Source organism: Pipistrellus hanaki (genome assembly GCF_964339955.1).
Source record: "Pipistrellus hanaki genome assembly, chromosome: 15".
Taxonomy (NCBI): Eukaryota; Metazoa; Chordata; class Mammalia; order Chiroptera; family Vespertilionidae; genus Pipistrellus; species Pipistrellus hanaki.
Window position 1 is genome coordinate 23,325,563 of NC_140517.1, and position 19,254 is coordinate 23,344,816.

The 19,254-nt window shown below is 41.6% G+C and overlaps 1 protein-coding gene across 1 annotated transcript in view; it reads right to left on the reverse strand.

The window, feature by feature from the left end:
- The window catches only part of MBTPS1 (membrane bound transcription factor peptidase, site 1), a 57,437-nt gene that overhangs the window by 7,516 nt on the left and 30,667 nt on the right, over positions 1–19,254 (reverse strand). Inside the window, exons 11-19 of the mRNA XM_084905555.1 lie at positions 17,850–18,011; positions 14,246–14,390; positions 11,104–11,292; positions 10,174–10,346; positions 8,437–8,552; positions 7,753–7,909; positions 6,681–6,805; positions 5,697–5,774; positions 1,991–2,131 (exon numbers count right to left, since the gene is read on the reverse strand). Coding sequence (XP_084761681.1) covers positions 1,991–2,131; positions 5,697–5,774; positions 6,681–6,805; positions 7,753–7,909; positions 8,437–8,552; positions 10,174–10,346; positions 11,104–11,292; positions 14,246–14,390; positions 17,850–18,011 — 1,286 coding nt within the window. The remainder of the gene's footprint in view (positions 1–1,990; positions 2,132–5,696; positions 5,775–6,680; positions 6,806–7,752; positions 7,910–8,436; positions 8,553–10,173; positions 10,347–11,103; positions 11,293–14,245; positions 14,391–17,849; positions 18,012–19,254) is intronic.

A 19,254-nucleotide genomic window follows, 5' to 3' on the forward strand; every position in this document is an offset into this window, starting at 1 on the left:
ACCTGTGCACTCCACAGGGACGTGGGTTTGGAGACTGCACTATGAGTCAGTGGGCCCAAACCATCAAGTTTAAGAGCAGAAAATGCTCAGTGATTCTGGGAGACACCACAGGGAGTCTAGGTGCTGGGCTGTGACCACCATCCCATCAGAGCCATCGGGATGGCCCCTGTCTATCCGGAGACTGAGACACTGCTGTCTCTACTCCTGCGATCACCACTTCCGCACTGTACTCCCCACAGCGGCCACTTCAAATCCCATAACACCAGCCTGACCAGACTAGACTCACGAGATGACCCACCCAGGAAGCACTTCTCCCACTGAGAGCTCTTCTGGTGGAGTGCTCAAAGCCCAGAGGCTCCTCTACGCTCCCTTCTGAAGTGTAAAGACCAGGACAGTTCTCCCAGGCCTTGAACATTTTAATAAAGTCATACCAGGAGATCTCAGGTCTTAAAAAAGATCTCTGTGGAAATAAAACATTAATCTTCTTTTAACTGCGACTCTAATCTTCACTTTTGATTTTTAACAAGACCAATCTGATTCTAAGGATTTACATAAAATGCTAAGAATTTAGTCAACTTCAATTTTAAGTCAGAGGAGAAGTGTACCATACAACTCCCATTTCATGCCCTTGTTGCCCCATTCTTCCCGGCTAAGCCTGTTCCCTGTTCGCCAGTGTGACAGTGTAACCCCTCACCCTTCCCTCCACCCAGTTTTCCAGTTAGAAGATTAGGTTTTAATCTTGGTTTTGTCATCATCCCACCAGGCAAAAAGATATAACATTTTCATCATTTCTCTTCCTCCTTTACAAAAAGAGGAAAATAAACTGTTCAAGCTCGAAACCCCCACATTTGGAGGAAGCATAGAGAGATGCTGAATAAGAGGAGGGTTACTAAGGATCACTCCCTGGCTGCTGCCCTCAAACCACACACCTGCTAATGAACCCAACACTCCCCACTGGTGACGACTCTTAACAGCCAAAACGACCTGGTTTGGAGGAGAACCAAGTGCTGGCCCTCCAGGAAAAGTGGGTCCGATCCGAGAGGGGCACCTGTATGGTAGTGCCATTAACGTACAGACCCCAGAGGGGGAGCCGGTAGGGCAGGCCAGGTAAGCCAGCAAAGGGTCTCTCCACTGAAACTCAGTGGTCTTGGCACCTACTGGACCCAGGACAATGGACAAGGAGGGGAAGGCAGTGGAGGCAGTAAATGAGTATCATTTTGCTTATTAAATGCACCCAGACTTATATACTTACTAGAGGCCTGGTGCACAAATTTTGTGCCCTGGTGCATGAAATTCATCCCTCAGAATGGCCTGCACCCCCCTGTAGGGGATAGGATCTAAACCAGCAGTCGGACATCCCTCTCACAACCTGAGACTGCTGGCTCCCAACTGCTCGCCTGCCTGCCTGCCTGCCTGATTGCCCCTAACCACTTCTGCCTGCCAGCCTGATCACCCCTAACCACTCTCCTGCCGGCCTGATTGATACCTAACTGCTCCCCTGCTGGCCTGATTGCCCCCAACTGCCCTTTCCTGCAGGCCTGATCACCCCCAACTGCCCTCTCCTGCGGGCCTGATCACCCCCAACTGCCCTCCCCTGCAGGCCTGATCTCCCCAACTGCCCTCCCCTGCCAGCCTGGTTGCCCCTAACTGCCCTCCTTCCCCTGCAGGCCTGATTTCCCCAACTGCCCTCCCCCGCCCCTACAGGCCTTGTCACCCCCAACTTTCCTCCCCTGCCAACCATCTTGTGGTGGCCATCTTGTGTGAGGGTGTGATGGTCAATTTGCATATCACCTCTTTATTATATAGGATTAAAATAGTCCAAGCAATCAAAGCAGCAGGAACTTCGCCAACTGCACCTGTCTCTCATGAGCAGGTTTCTGTTAATTTAGCAGCATCTCATCTGTGCTTTTCCAGGGACAAGAAAGAGAAAGATTTGAATATCAAAATCATGAAACACAATCTACTTTTCAGCCACACCACCAATTCTCACCCTTTTGTCGGTGACTGTCATCTAAGCAATTGGAGTCTCCGTACAAGACAATCCGGCCTCCACCCTCAACTGGAATCTGATAAAGCCCCAAAATGGGGACATTTTCAACAACTGCTGTTTCCTGCTTTAAAACCTCCAATCCTGAAACAACACAACAAAAACAGCAATGAAAAAACTTATTGAGAATAAATTATTTTCCAGTTGCCACTTAACTTGACATGTGACAAAGAAATCAGAGCAAAACCCACTCTTCAATCACAGCAGTGTATACATTTTTGAGGACACCTATATTATCCATATTCATCCTCCTTCATTTTCACTTGAAATGGTGGTAATAGTATTTATAATTTGAAAAATTTCACTTTTCCCTTTTTATATTAAAAGCACAAACTTTTGTCCTGTCTTATCATGCTGAAAGGCTTATGTCCTTGGACCACATCCACTCGGGGTAGCTGGCCAGGCAGTTATAGATACATCTATAGACATTGTCAGATACTGATATCCAGTTTCATGTCTTACTATTGAAAGCTAGGACAAACATAACTAATTAAAAAATATATGCCCACAATATTTTAAATTTAGATTTAAGATATTTGTTATATTAATCCATAAATACAAATGTTTCAGAGCAGAGCCTTCTTATCTCTGCCCAAACAGATGGCACAATTTACAATGTTTAATGAATCAAAAAGTAAAAAATGCATAAAATGCCGCAGGCAGCAACTGCCAGTGACATCACTGCATAATCTAGGAATCTCTAGCCCTGAAGCAAACACATTCCCTGGCACTAGATGACGCACATCTTCATCAAAAGCCAGTATTTACCATGCTGGTAACATCGAAAATGTCTGTGGCTACAAAAGCGCAGCATTTCCTGCTCTCTGTGTGTAATCCCACTAGGAACTGAGTGGGAGACAGCAAGGAGTTCTTGAGGGAGAGGGAGACAGCACAGTACAACAGGTGAGACGTGTGTGTGTGTGTGTGTGTGTGTGTGTGTGTGTGTGTGTGTATTGTGTGGCCTCCGGGTTTCACCCAGTTTTGTTTCTCACAATAAGATCCTTTGTGATCCAGCATAACCCAGATTTTCAAATTCCTTTTGGGTCCAAAAGATTATTCAACTTAAAGCCTGTGTGAAGATAAAAGTCCCCTTAAAAAGGATTTCAAGGCAATTTTTATTTTCAGGTCACCAGAACCCCAAAATGAAGTACATACCTTTAAATCTACTTTTGATTCTTCTCCCAACAAAACAAGGCACTAGCAGCTAGCTGGCCACAAGACCACTGCTGTCATCCCTGTTTGACCCCTACCAGAAATGACACTGCCCTGTGAGAAGTTGATTTCAGAAAGAATCACTAACCCATGGTAAACTGTGCCAAGTGACTGGGAGACATGATTATTTATGAGCTTAAAGTTAAAATATAACCCTATGAACACAGACCTATTGATTGATCTTGCCTGGATGAAGGGAAAAAGCCCTTCGGTAATCAAAAATAAATTTTACCTTGCAGTTGCAAATAAGATGAGTGAGAAATACTTCCTGCCTTCTCATCATTTTCAACTAATAAAATTGTTCCTAACTTCCAATTACAGAAAATGGCCAACTTTACAATAAAGGGGTTTTCCATTCTGGAATTTAAAAAAATATCAACTTGCATGAGAAAATGAATCCTTCCTATAAATTTCCATAAGCCTGTCCTGTGGGGCTCAGAATAGTCTCAAACTCTTGGCCGAGGTGAGAGAGATTGGAGTGCAGGGCTGTAGGAGGACTGCCGGACACCAGGGCAAGTAGATGGCTTCTTGCCTTTGGGAAGGTCAAGGCAGTCCAGGTTGCTCTGGCCCCTCTCTGCTCCCCCGGTATGCTCAGGGCACTAACACAGTGTTTCAGATCCTAAAGTGAGGGAACTGCGGCATTTGCCTTCTTTGGTGATGCCTGGCTACAATTAAAGAAACAAACTTGAACTCCCCTGGCAATGGGCAAGGAGACACCTGACTGGTGGTGTTGCTCTTATATCAATCAGGGGCAAAGCAGATGTACAGGCCTTCGTTCATCCTTGCTTGATGTTTGTGTCGGTGGCCAGAGCTGTTTTATGCCTGAGGCACGTAAAATTATAATTCCTAGGTCTTGGAGTGGAAGAGATCAGAAACACTGGTATCATAATAAGTAGATTATTACTTTTTTGTTAATACAATATATCTATTTGGTTTGCTTTAATTATGGATTACCTATAGCAAAAGCACTTTTTTCCATTTTTTCTATTGTTTAAAATATTATAAATAGTATATATGTCTCTCCCCCCCCCCCCCCGCCCCCCATTGGACCTTCCCCCAGCCTCCTAAGTAGATTATAAAATTAACTGAGACTTAGTAGGGGATGTAGTTTTAAAGTTTGTGGAGATGTTGTGATTATTCTATTGTAGTAACTTCTAGATAACAGTAAACAGGTAATACAGGCACATCTCCATTGAGAGAGAACATGTGGACATGGATATATGTCACTTTTGTGGAGATGGATATATGTCACTCTGCACATAAAACCGGATGCTATGAGAATAATAAATGGGTCACAATTAGCTTTCAGGAAACTGGGTGGGGGTCTAGTATGGTAATACTGGAATTATTTCAGAGGGCAGTTACTGTGAATCATGTATTCTCAGGAGCCAGAATGTGTTCAGATCCTGAGTCTCGGCCACTTAACTCTCACTGTGGCCTTAGATGCATTTACCCTGCCTGTTCTCTCCTGAAAAGGGTGTTTTAATGAGAGTGCATAGAGTTGTTGCAAAAAATAAAACACGAAAAGCATGTAAAATGGGGCCTGGCACAGTGTAGCTAATAATATATATGAGCATTATCTTTTTCTGGGTTCAGGAAAATATAAAAGAAAGAAAACTGAAAAAGAAGACTGTTTTTCTCTTCAAATTCTTAAGGGAATTGTAAGATCCTGTAATTAATATTCTTTACCTTCATACAGTTAAAAACATCAAAACATGGTCAACATTTTTCTAAATTTCAGTAATCTGGCAATCATGGAAACAGAATGCTTTATAAATAGTAACAAAAATTTTAAGCAACTTTAAAAGTAGTTCTAAAGAATATCTACAAATAGCAGAGACTGGTTTGGCTCAGTGGATAGAGCATCGACCTGCGGACTGAAAGGTCCTAGGTTCGATTCCGGTCAAGGGAATGTACCTTGGTTGTGGGTACATCCCCAGTAGGGGGTGTGCAAGAGGCAGCTGGTTGATGATTCCCTCTCATCGAAGTTTCTAACTCTCTATCCCTCTTTCTTCCTCTCTGTAAAAAAGCAATAAAATATATTTAAAAAAAAATCTACAAATAGTCAACAGCCCCTCTCCTATGGGAAATTCAATTTTTTTGTAATAGTCAGTATACACATATATTCAAATTATCAGCAAGAGGCTGTCTTATTACATCTTTGCATCTCCCAGAGCCTCTACCCAGAAGTCTTGCTTAAAGTAGGTACCACACAAAATAATAAATTATAAAAACAAAACTGCTAATGGGTATGGGGATTTCTTTCTGGGGTGATGAAAATATTCTGGAAGTAGTAATGGTGATGAATGTACAATTGTGTTAATACACTAAAAATCACTGAATTGTACACTTTAAAAGGGTAAGTTATATGCAATAAAACTGTTAATTAAAATAGAAAAAGAAGGAAACCAAAGAGCATGTGAATAGCATTCTTTACCTTGGTCTTTAAAAGTGTGTGTTATCACTATGCCATCTTCTGGAAATTTAGCGATGCTGCATCCTGATGCATAATACACTAGAAAATAGTTGTTCAAAGTTATCAGAACAAAGAAACATGGAACATTAACAGCTGTTCACTTACCTAAAATGCATTCTTTAGACAATATATGTTTTCTAAACTTGTTGTTAATCTTAGGAGAACTGCTATCATTGCCTGGTGATACTTAAACTAAAAGGAATGACCTTAAAATTGAACTGAAAAAACAAACTATTAATATAAAGTTTCTGAATTGATTTCAGAAGTCAGAGTTGTCATAGACTTGAAACAACTAAAACAGGATGAGCAGAATCAGTAACCATAGTGCTCAACATATTGTTCTAGTCCAGCTGGTGTGCTCAGTGGTTGAGTACGGTATTAACCCATGAGCCAGGAGGTCAAGGTTTGATTCGTGGTCAGGGCATATATATGCCTAGGGTGCGGGCTTGATCCCCAGTGGGGTGCATGTGGGAGGCAGCCGATCCATGATTCTCTCTCAGCATTGATGTTTCTATCTCTCCTTCTGCCTTCCTCTCTCTAAGAAAAAGCTTTTTTTATATATATAAAAATATAATGTTCTAGAAACTAGCTCGCAAAACTAATCTATGGGGAAATGTCTTACATGAGATTTGCAAAGTTATGTCATAAACAGAATGGTATAAATAACCAGGAACCTATGAGGTATTCATTCCCTATTTGGGAAAATACAGGATATAGAGCACCTTACAGGTGGCACTAAAACTAGAGGTGCTTGCATAAAATATTTCATTTTGAACATTTGGGCAGAACTAGAGTAGCTAACACTCTGCTCTCCAGATGCCCTCTGGGAAGACAATGAAGCATTCCCTCCACAGAGCCTCCCTGCTTCAGGAACTACACCACCTCCCTCTGAAACAACTCTAGGAGAGCAATGTGCCCTATGCAAACACAAACACAGAACCTTACTGTCATGGCTCGCCAGGGTAAAATCCCCTTCGTACAGGCCATCGCTGAACCCCATGTTCCAGACAGACAGAAGTTCATTCAGCGCTGGGATATTGGCTCCCCCGGTGTCCGGCATCCACCACTGCCTGTGAAAGTGACAAGGAGGCGCCAAGAAGGAAGGAACTGAAACACTATGTATACACTTATTCTCCTCATAACAAAACTGAACTTGCCAGATCCAGCCCAGCCACATTACTGTTGCAGCTGAAACTATGCCTGGGTGTGAGCAATACTATAACATAAATGCTTCAGCCAGTGTGCAAAGGAAATTTATTTCATAAAATGCAGTCCACATGACATAAAGGCACTGCATATAAAGACCAGACCTCGAGGGGTCTGTGAAGGAAAAGAGATGACAAGCACTGACCGGTTTAGCTCAGTGGATAGAGCATCAGCCTGCGGACTGAAAAGTCCCAAGTTTGATTCCAGTCAAGAGCATGTACATTGGTTGTGGGCACATCCCCAGTAGGAGGTGTGCAGGAGGCAGCTGATCAATGTTTCTCTCTCATCAATGTTCCTAACTCTCTATCCCTCTCCCTTACTCTCTGTAAAAAAAAAAAAAAATCAATAAAATATATTAAAATAAATAAAAGAGATGACAAGCTTATAAAGTTCATCACAGACTGAAGAAAAAATTCAAGTTTTATTACAGGAGTAACATATACATAATACTTTGGGAATCTTTGATTAATAACTAATTTACTATGTTTTTTTAAAATAACAGGTGGTTTGGTGCATTTAAATTCATACAGATTCAGTAACAGAGCAATAGAAGAATGGAAAAGAACTAAACAGAAATTTAAAGCTCAAATATCTACGATCAACAAGGAATGACAAAGCCTTTAAATGAGTACCTGAAATCAATCGCTACTATGTGAAGAGAGAGCTTCCTCTAACCAAGTGTCTGAACCTGCCTCTGACATCTGAAAAGACCACCAATGGGCCAAAAGGCACTTGAAGTATTTGCTAAGTAGAACTTAATTTCTTATCCAAAAGTGAAATTTCTTATCCAAATACCAACTCATATCAGTACCTTGTGTTTTCATCGTAAAACTTGACTTTCCTCATAACAGAAGTGTTGTACCAATCACTGAAGACAATGATGGAAAGGCCGTTGTCTACGTCCCGCCGCAGCTTGGCAACCTCCTCGGGGAAGTACTCCTCTTCACTGTCCACCAGGAGCAAAGTTCCTGAGGGACAAGATGCCACGCTCTGAGAAATTTCACCTCTGGGCGACAGGGTGTCACTGTTTCAGAAACAGTGATTTACTGGCACCCATGCCGCAGTTACTAGCTTCTAACATTTTAGTTTATAGCTCCCGATCCACGTTAGAAGAGGGTGAAAAAGAAAGGATCGGAGCCTGCAGTACATGGACACCAGCTAGCAGTGGGCTCGGTTTTATCTGTGATGTCTAACACAAAGATATTTCCCTTACTGCAGAAGAAGCCAAATACAGTGCTAGAGCTTCTTTTAATTAAAAAATAAATAAGATAATAAAAGTACATTCTGACAGTATCACATTTTAGCTGAACGTGACCACCATCACCCCTGAGTAGGAACGTGCACCGCTCTGCTTGGTGCTTCCACTGGGATCAGGAGACTCCATACATGTTCCCTTTGCTGGCCTCTCATTCAAACCGTAACTCACTTTTCAAACGTTTCACCAGCACCCCACAGAGAGGAAAGAACATCTGGATAGCACCGCGTTGTTGCTCACCATATTGGTTAGCGTCAAAGCACGTGAAGGGGGAGCCGAGGACTTCGACAAAGTAGCCCATGCTTCTTAAGTGTTGGTACATGTCCCTGAAATTGGTGTGGATGTGGTCGCCATTCCTGAAAAACAGCAAGCCCCAGCACTAAAATAATCAATCTCTCCTTGTCATAAAGGTAGCCACAGGTTAATTCCTGAACCTGTCGCCTCTGCAGGAGCACAGCTCCATCCCCAGCAGAAGTAATAGGAAATCATGTTCAAGGCACAGGCATGAAGGGATAAAACGAGAAGAAATGCACTGCCCAGCTGGTGTAGCTCAGAGGTTGAGCATCAACCCAGGAACCAAGAGGCCGCTGGTTCGATTCCCAGGCAGGGCTCATGCCCAGGTTGCGAGCTTGATCTCCTGTGGGGGATGTGCAGGAGGCAGCCAATCAATGATGTTTCTCTCTCATCACTGATGTTCCTAACTCTCTCTTCCTCTCTGAAATCAATAAAAATATATTTAAAAAGAAGAAATGCACCGAGGCATCACTTTAGCGGTGGCATATATGCATGGTCAGCAACCACCAGCATTTGACAAATTTGGCATGGGAACGCAGACATGTTGAGTCATGCCACACAGAGCAAATGAACTAAGACAGTGACAAACAGTTACTCTTACATCACTATTAGTGCTTACCTTTCCATCCTTCATCCTTCTCAATGTGCTCATTTCCCTACTGTGTACTCCGTCAGCCGCCTACCCAAATGACCCCAAAAACACCCAGGGTCATTCTACCTCCCATTCCCCACCTCACAGCCTGACAGGGTCTGCCTCCTATGTGACCAAAGGCTTCTGCAATAAAGACTCATTCTTATACACCCACAACTTCTCATGGTTTCTCTGTCTGCCCCGCCACCGGGAATTGACCTGTGTCTCTGGACACTTAGCAAGCAGAGGTAAAGAAGGAACTTGAACTAAGATCCCAACAGTTAGTACAGTGATCAGGGTTGAAGAAAGAACCAGCCTGGTGTAGCTGGGAAGAATTTAGAATACATGGACTCTGAAAAACTCAAAGTCACTTGGAGCTCATGCAGGGCTCTGGTTATGCTCTGACACCTTATAAGTGTCCTCCTCAAATTTTCAATCATTGTTGCTCACCCTTTTCAGGGTCAGCCGAGCTGTCCTGGAGGGGCTGTGAGTGGCAGGGCCTGGAGGTCTGACGAGGACACATCAGGAAGTCTGGCATATGAAGAAGTATGAATAGGCAGCCATGGGAGTTTTAAGCAAACCGTGATAGAATTTATGTTTTTAGGTGAACAGGGCTGCTGAGCAGACAAAGGGATTTAAGGGAGCAAAAATGGTAGCAGCCATTCATCAGGAGGTGACGGATGCTGTCCAGGCAAGAGATGATGGCCTGAACAAAAGTGGGAGGAGCGGAGGTGGCGGCCAGACAGGGCAGGAGTCAGGACATGTCTGGAAAGAGGACTAACAGGATTTGCTGAATGATTCAACAGAGGGGAAGAGAGCAGTTAAGGATGAGTCCAAGGTTTTTGCTGCACAGTTGTGCAAGTCTGCAGGGAGATTCACAGGATGCCCTAAGACCGTGATGAGGACCTGCAGTCTGAGGGTCGAGGAACTCAGGTTCAGTGAGGAGCGACATCTGCTTCCTGTAGGGACAGTGACCCCTAGTCCTGCTGTGAAAGGCCGGCGGGAGGGGGGTGGGGATGGGGGAGTGAGAGTCGTGTCTGGTGGCTGCTTACCAGTCCAAAGGGTCATTCTTCATTCGCAGATTATCCCTGGGGAAGTAGCCGGGCGGATAGCGGAGGTTGTGGTACTGGTCCCAGAGAACTCTCTTGCTTCGAGGAGGAGCAGGAATTATCTTCACCTTAATTGGGAGCTTCACTGTTGAAGTCTGTTCTGCACCATTTTTTGACTGAAAAAAAAAAGAAAAGAAAGAAATTCGAAGTGCCCCTTTTGCTCAGAAGAAAACTTCAGGTTTGGGGGTTTATTTAAAAAGTAGATTCTAACTGCATTTTAACCCTAACAATTTTAATACAAGAATTTCCAATAACGAATGTAGAAAGGAATCTTCATGTATCACAATTAATTCCCTTCAAGACCTTGAGTTTGAGATTTAAAATTTAAATCACCTTGTTTCTGAAGCTACACAGGATTAACCCCCAATTCCCTTTCAGAGAACACATATTTTCTATAATTATTCTGAGCTTGAAATGTGGCATGAAATAGTCCTATCTGCTGTTGCTCAGCAACAGGACTGAAGGCACCATCACTCATTACTGAGCTGGCTTTTAAACTCCAGCTGCTGCCGAAACCAGTTTGGCTCAGTGGATAGAGCGTCGGCCTGCGGACTGAAGGGTCCCAGGTTCGATTCCGATCAAGGGCATGTACCTTGGTTGCGGACACATCCCCAGTGGGGAGTGTGCAGGAGGCAGCTGATCGATGTTTCTCTCATCCATGTTTCTAGCTCTCGATCCCTCTCCCTTCCTCTCTGTAAAAATCAATAAACTGCAGCTGCTTTATAGGCCCTGGAATTACTGATCATGGCCTTCAAGCCTAATCACACCAACTGAGCTTCCAATCTGAGCCCATGGGCATTGAGCCTGCGCCCTCTTCCTGGCAGGCGAAGGTGAAAGGTTAAGAAACACAAGCCCCTCTCTGCAAGCACTTACTTCTACCTCTGCTGGGGAAGCCACCGTGATCATGACGTGCCCCTGCGCAATGCCTTCCCAGGAAGCCGCTTTCTTGGTGACAGAAATGGAAATGGCCAGGTAGCCTGACCAAGGCCATAACACCGAGGAGTAAGAGAAAGCTACTTCGATGTTGTCTCCATTCTGTGGCAAATAGGGCTGCCAGTCAGGCTGCAGAAGAAAAACAAGCCAAGGCTAAGGTGAAATGCTCAATTCTTAAATTACCTACAGCTGTTTTTGAGAAATACTTCATATTTTAAATAAGGCAAAATGAAATTTGTATACAGACACTAAGCAATCTATAACCAAAGTAGCCTATGGAATGTTTAGAACATCACCCACTAGAAATGTACAGAATCCATTATTTCTGACAGCCTCCAATTTTAAAGATAAATTTTTCCCCAACCTTAAAAAAAAAATAAGGGACACATATTTCAATCACATAAAAGTTGATGTACAGATGTAGTGAATTTAAATAAATTAAAACTCTCAGGTTGGAGGTTAGATCCAATTAGTTGTATGCTTAAAGAATCATATTAGCCCTAGTTGGTTTAGCTCAGTGGATAGAGCGTCAGCCTCCAGACTGAAGGGTCCTGGGTTCAATTCTGATCAAGGGCATATGCCTGGGTTGCGGGCTCGATCCCCAGTAGGGGATGGGCAGGAGGCAGCCAATCAATGATTCTCTCTCATCATTGATGTTTCTCTCTCTCTCCCTTCCTCTCTGAAATCAATAAAAAAAATATTAAAAAAAAAAAAAAAAAAAGAATCACATTAATTTAAAGGAGCCAAATAATAAAATGACATGGATTCAAACTGTCCCCAAAATCTGAAGCCAAAGATTGGGGAGGTGAAGCTTATGGAACACCCAGAGGAAGAGCTGGCTTGCTGAAAGAATGCCTGCCCCTTTAGTCTCTTCCAGGTATGAGGAAAGTGAAAAGGGAAACAAAAGAGACCATCTGGAAGAAACATAAATGAGCTCTAACATTCTAATATTTCAAAATTTCAATAACCAATATTTCAAACTAACCACAATTACTCATTTCCCTCACAAGCCAGATAGTAACAATACTCCCCAAATGAGTCAGAATATTTAAAAAAATCTGAAAAAGAAGAAAAATATTTATAGGGTACAGCATGCAAATCATGAGGAAGGAGAGGAATTTTTAATAAATGCTCTTGAGATGACTGGTTAGCAATTGAGAAAAAAGTTAATTTTCATCTATCTCTTATATCACATATCAAATTAACACAGATTTAAAAGCTACACATATAACGAGCATAAAAGTCAGTAGAAAACAAAGTTGAAATTTTTAATTATATCTGTGGAAACATGTTTCTAATGTTTGAAACAAAAGATCAAAATTCAACTGAATGAATGTAAAACATTTACAGAACTTCCAACCTAAAATAAAACCACCACTCACATTAAAAAGAAAAGTAAACAATAATTTGTATAACTTTTTGCATAAAATACAACAGTGGTTAATTTCTCTATGATACAAAGGTCTTCTTACTTGGATAGACAGGGAAAACCTAAATTCCAATACAAAAATGGGCCAAGGCAATAAAAAGCTAATTCACACAAGAAAAAGTAGAATTAGCATTTTCCAAGTTTATTATCTGGAGTTATTGACCTCATAAATTTAAAGTTAAAAGATGAACCACAGAGAACCAAACCAAATATCCATAAATCAAACTGAGATCCATCCACACAATGGACTGTTATTCAGCCACACGAAGGAGTGGCGCGTTGGTACATGCTGCCACACCAATGAACCTTAAAGACATCCTGCCAGGTGAAAGGCCAGTCACCAGAAACCACAAACTGTCGGATGCCATTTAGATAAACTAATAAACCATCTAGAATAGTAAACCCAACGAGACAGAAAGGGTATTAGTGGTTGCCAGGGGCCAAGGGCAAGGAGAATGGGAAGTGACTGCAAATAAGAGTTTTTTTTGGGGGGTGATGAAAATGTTCTAGAATTATATAGTAGTGATAATTGCATTACTACTTGTGAATACACTAAAAAATGCAATTTAAAAGGGTGAATTTTATGCTATGCAAATTTTTTTCCATTTTTTAAAAAATTTCATGGAATTAAAAAAAAAAGAGAAAAAGTACCACCCAGCACAGACATGGTGGAGACAGCGTCCTCTACAGTCTGAGATGATGTATCTTCTCTTGGAAAGAATTTGGTAGTATGTACCAAGAGTCATAATAATGTTCATGCCCTCTGGATTCCAACCCAGGGAGTTTACATTAAGGAAATAATTCAGAAGAAAGGGAAATCACATATACAAAGATATTCAGTGAAATGCTTATATTGGAAAACCACCTATTTTTTGTTCATGCAGGGGGAAATAGTAAGCAAATTATGACTTCATAGTTCTATGTAATATTAAACAACCACTATAAAGTATATGGGTACTTATATACATTTTTAGTATTTTCAACATAATTAAAACTGAAAAAAGAATTAAATTTTTGCCTAGTGCACAATGATAACAAAAAATATGTATAATATTTCAGGTAAGAGCTGGAAAAGAGTATTAAAAAAAAATAGTGGCTATGACCACTATGCTGTGCACCTGAAACTAATACAAAATAATACTGAATGTAAATGGTAATTGAAAAACAAATAAACCAGCTGGTATGCAAAAAAAAAATTTTTTTTAAATGCCTATGTTACTGTGCTGGGCTGAAAGTTATTTATCTGTTCTCTTTCCCTATCCTTTACTGTTGAGATATGTTTATGCAGTAAGTATAATAAAATGATAAAAACAAAATTCAAAAACGACCATACTTTCTAGACCTTAAGACCCATTTGTGCTTATTCTCACAAGTGAGCCTTTAAATATAGGTGGGAAATAATAAAGATAAAGGATCATATGTAATTAGTTGATTTAGAAGCTAAACTCAAGATGCCAAAGTAAAAAAATAACAAATGGGTTTTACTAATTTATCCCTGACTTGTGTATAAAAGACTTAGGGGGAAATAAATGACTGCTTCCAATACCCTGCCACTCGACGAGAACCTTTCCTGTTTTATTTTCAAGAGAAAATGTTAAGGCACAAAGGTCTGGGCCAGGTCCAAGTTCACTACAAGCCAGAGAGCAATTTCACCTTATCTATAATTCTTCCTGTGACACCCATGCCGTTGAGGATGGTGACATTGACGATGGTCGGCATTCCTCCATAGTAGATGGGCTGGGAGCAGTAGGGCCACATGTAGGGACACTCAGTCAGATCTATGTAGCTGGGGCTCAAACTGAAACAAAGAACATGGTGTTAGAGTAGGGCATATTAGGAAATAACACTGAAGCTACAAATGTAGGAAGAGGCGACAAGGCCCTTAGGAGGGCCACAGCAGGCATCCGGGAACTTGGCTTTGAAATGCTCCCTGTGCTGAGCAGGCCTCTGGGCCAGCTTGCCCAGACTGTCTATGTAATATTAAACAATGGAGCAGAACACTTTCTTCCTTCCGCAAGTCTAGAACTTCAGTGACAGTGGCTGTGGCTGGCAGCCCCGGTGAATATATTGGACTCAAGAGTCTCAAATCACTGGGGCAAAGATGAACTTTTAAATAAATGCAGCTGTGACAAATGGGCGGTCACTTGGCAAAAGATAAAATTAAATTCATCCTTCAAACCACACACAAGAATAAACACCAATGGATTGATTACACCACACACAATGGATCAGGGAGTCTCAAATAAATAAAAGCAAACAAGTATTAAAAGAAAACCTGGGTAAATTCTCTTTCACCCCAGTGCAGAAAATGCTTTCTGTGACTCAAAATCCAAGGACAACAACAACAACACACTAATAAAGTTGGCTATTAAAAAAACAACAACAAAAAAACTGCCTGGCAAAACACTTCACACAAAATGAAAAGACAACCAACAAACTGTAAAACATCTGCAAATATATATCACCAACAAATGGTTACTATTACTAACCTTAATGTATAAAAACCCCTTAACAACTGAGGGACAAAACCCCGCGAGAAAAAAAGAGGAAAAGTGAACACACACTTAACAAGGAAAGTGTAAATATGGCTTTTAACCATAAACGAAAGAGTTCAAATTCACTCATAATTAGAGAAGATATGGAAATTACAACAATATTGAAGACCATTTCTCCCTGATCAGATAAAGTAACCAGCATGACACACCACTGTGCTGGTGAGGCTCCGGGGAAACGGGCACTGAGGCCTCGCTGTGAATACACACAGACACAGCCTTCTGGAGGGGAATGGAGGGACACCTCACAAAGCTCCTTGACCCAGCAATCTCACTTGTAGGCATTTTCTCTGAAAACACAACCCTCAGCAAAGCTAAAATACTAGACACAAGGTTATTTAAAGCAATTATTTACAGCTGCAAAATATTGGGAACAATGTAAATGCCCAAATATAAATAAGTGGGTGAATAAACAATGGCACATCCACACTATGCAGCTGTAAAAAGACAATCTCTATAAATACAGATCGATTTCCAGGTGCTGTTAAGTAACAAAAACAAAGTGCAAAAAGAATATTTGTAGTAATGCTCTCCTTCCTGTAAGAAAGGATGGGCAAAAGTAGGTTTTTAGTTGTGAATGTGCAAACAGTCTATTCCTACATTATTTATTATTGTACTACTTTCTATAAGGACAACTGTAAACCTACTTTTCCCCACCCCTGCATATATGTATCTGCTCATTTGTGCAAAGAGAAATACAAGACAAACCAACAACTGAGACTGTTACCCACAGGGATGGGTGGGGACAACGTGGAGAAAATGGGACAGAGGTTATGAAGGAAAGTGACATTTGTGTGCAGTTCTGACTTTAGAACCATGGTAATGCTTCGCATACTCAATCCATAAATAGTTTAAATCAATCGGGAAGTGGGGGGGGATCCAAAAAGAGATACAAACACCAACAGATGAACTCAACTGTATTAAAACTGAAAAGCAAAATTAACCTAACTTTGGAAAATAATATGACTATATTCTGTAAAGCTAGATAAAAAAAAACACACACACACAACAAACAACTATACATAAATACTGTACTCTGGTTAATAAATTTGTCTTTTTTTTTGCAAGGGAAAATACTAGGACTGAGCCAGTAAATAAATATTGTATATGGGTAATGAGAGCCACGTTTCTTGCTGTTGCAGAGAACTTACAAATCAGGAGAGGAGACTAAACTGAGAACTGTGGTGCTGGCTGGGACCAGGAGAAAGATGAACTCATGTTTTTAGTATATCTACAGATAGATTTATCAAGAAACAGGTTCAGATGTGTGAGTACATACAGACATTTCTTATCTTTGCTGGAAAGGCCTAGAGACAACTATGAGCACAGCTGTGAGGAGCACATCTAGTGCCCAGGTTTCGGCTTCTATTGTAAATACCACTCTTCAATGAAAGGACCAGGCTGCTTGGAGAAAGAATTGAGACTGAGGCTGGATATGGAAATGCTATGCTGCCAAAAAGTAAACAAGAAGAAAAAAAAAGTGCTAAAAAAAATGATGGAGACATGGAAAAAGATACAGGAGCCAAATAGAAGATGTTCCCAATAGCCAAATCTGGGACAATTTAAACAAGAAAATTTACAATGATACTGGATTGTAACCCACAGAGTCAAATAAATACCTGTGTTTCCATACTGATACAAATAATTGAATAAATAAATGGAAAAGAAGAGATAGCTCTTCCTTATAGCAGAATTCCATTTAATGAATGAAAAAAATAAAGTCACCATGAGGCAATCTCATAATAATCATTGCAGGCAAGAACCATCAATGGATGTTAAAATTAGTGAGCGAAGTATGTTAAGAAACAAGGTCATGCCGAAACAGGTTTGGCTCAGTGGATAGAGAGTTGGCCTGCGGACTGAAAGGTCCCAGGTTAGATTCAGGTCAAGGGCATGTACCTTGGTTGTGGGCACATCCCCAGTGGGGGGAGGGGGGGGCGCGGAGGGAGTGTGCAGGAGGCACCTGATCGATGTTTCTCTCATCAATGTTTCTAACTCTCTCTCTCTCTCTCTCCCTTCCTCTCTGTAAAAAATCAATATTTCTTCAATGTTCCTCTCTCTCCCGCCCTCCCTCTCTCATTGCTAAAAAAAATATCTTCATACAACAAATACACTGAGTATCCAGATTATTATGATCTCTGAACGTATAACAATCTGGCCACTCAGTGTGTATGTGTGTGTGTAAATGTGTGTGTATATATTTTAGAGGCCCAGTGCATGAATTCGTGCATGGGTGGGGTCCGGCCAGCCTGGCCAGGGGAAGGGGTCATGGGCAGTTGGCTGGCCTGCCTGCTGGTCTAACTCCTGGTTGAGGGGACAATTTGCATATGAGCCTTTTATTACATAGGAATACACTGAATAGTCAGATTATTATGAGTTCAGAGATCATAAAAATCTGGCAACTCAGTGTGTGTATATATATATATATATATATATATATATATATATATATATATGTGTGTGTGTACACACACACACACACACACACACACACAATAAATGAATAAATAAAACAGAACATCAGGAAGTGGACAGCAGTTCAAGTTTTGCCAGCTGACACCAAGTAGAAGCGGCAGAGTGAAGTTCTCCATGGGCTCTGAGTGTTGTATGTGGTTCTGGTTTGGAGGCTAATATTTAGTGTAAAGGGAAAAGCACCCTCAGGACCCAGCGAGGAGAAGGGCCTATTCAAAATTAAACATACTGACCTTGCCTGTGGTTTGTAACTGTTGAGGATTTGATAGGCTCTGAGGAGATCCAGCTTGCCATGGCCTTGCTCAAACATATTGACCCCAGGAAGTCTCCGAGCTGATGCAATCAGGGCCTGCTTCATACTGGCTGGATTCACCAGTTCACGTTTTTGGACTGTGCTGAGGAGAAAAATCATGTATTTGATCATTTCCTCATAAAAGAGTGAAAATCTGATTACTCCTCATTCGCAAATGTGCAAATGTGCCCTCCAGTCTTGTTCTGTCTACAGTGAAGTTTCTTTGGAAGGGCCCGTGCTAAGAGGAGGGTGCTGTGTGATCAGTTATCAGCCTTCCACACGGCTTGTGAGAGCAGTGACTCATGGCGCTAGTACCTGTTTATACTAAATAGATCAGAAAAACGTATTTTTCCTACTAAGTCGACCTTACAAATTGTAGGAGGCAAGACTAGGTAAGGGGTAGTGGCTCCTCAAGTGAAGCCAGGAGGAAGAGGAGAGTCTGGGAAAAGGTAAGGAAAACATACAGGTCCTAGGAAGGGAAGTTCATGCAGATGGGCAAGAAGCACAGCATCTGAGTGAAGCCCACTGCCTCCACAGCGAAACCCTGCCTATTTTGTTTTGGAAGCCACTATGTGGCTTCACTCTGGTGGATAAAACCTGATAGGAACATGCAGACAGAAGGCCACCTTGAGAGTTTCATCATCAGGATGCATCTGGACACACTGAAACTCAGCTCTATTTGGCTAGAAACTTAAGAATGCTGGCACTAAGACATTCATTGTTGTGTACCTATGTATTATAAACACAAATGAGTTTTAACTTCTAAATGTAGGTAAGCAAAAAAGAAAAACGGCCAAAACCGGTTTGGCTCAGTGGATAGAGCATTGGCCTGCGGACTGAAGGATCCTGGGTTAGATTCCGGTCAAGGATATGTACACTGGTTGCAGGCATATCCCCAGTAGAGGGTGTGCAAGAGGCAGCTGATCGATGACTCTCTCTCATCGATGTTTCTAGCTCTCTATCTCTCTCCCTTCCTCTCTGTACAAAATCAATAAAAATATTTAAAAAATTATTAAAAGAAAAAGAAAAAAAGAAAAACGTACTCTAGGTTCCTAAATCTTTTTATATGGTGGTTGGTCTTGGAGTGTGGGCAGGTTTTCCTAACAGGTTTAGAGAGGAAATCTGACATAATGAGAAGAGGGCATAAAATAGGACCGATTCTCAACAATAAAAGAACTACTAAAAGCTCAGCTATAGGTCAACACCCTTCCCCTCTTCCTGCTGATAGAGCCAGACCAAAGGTTAGGCTCTCATTCTTTACGGAGCGCCAGGGAGGCCGGAGCGCCAGGAGGCTGGAAGCTGAGGAAGCGCTTCCTGGTTGCTCAGTATCTGTTCTGCGCTATTAG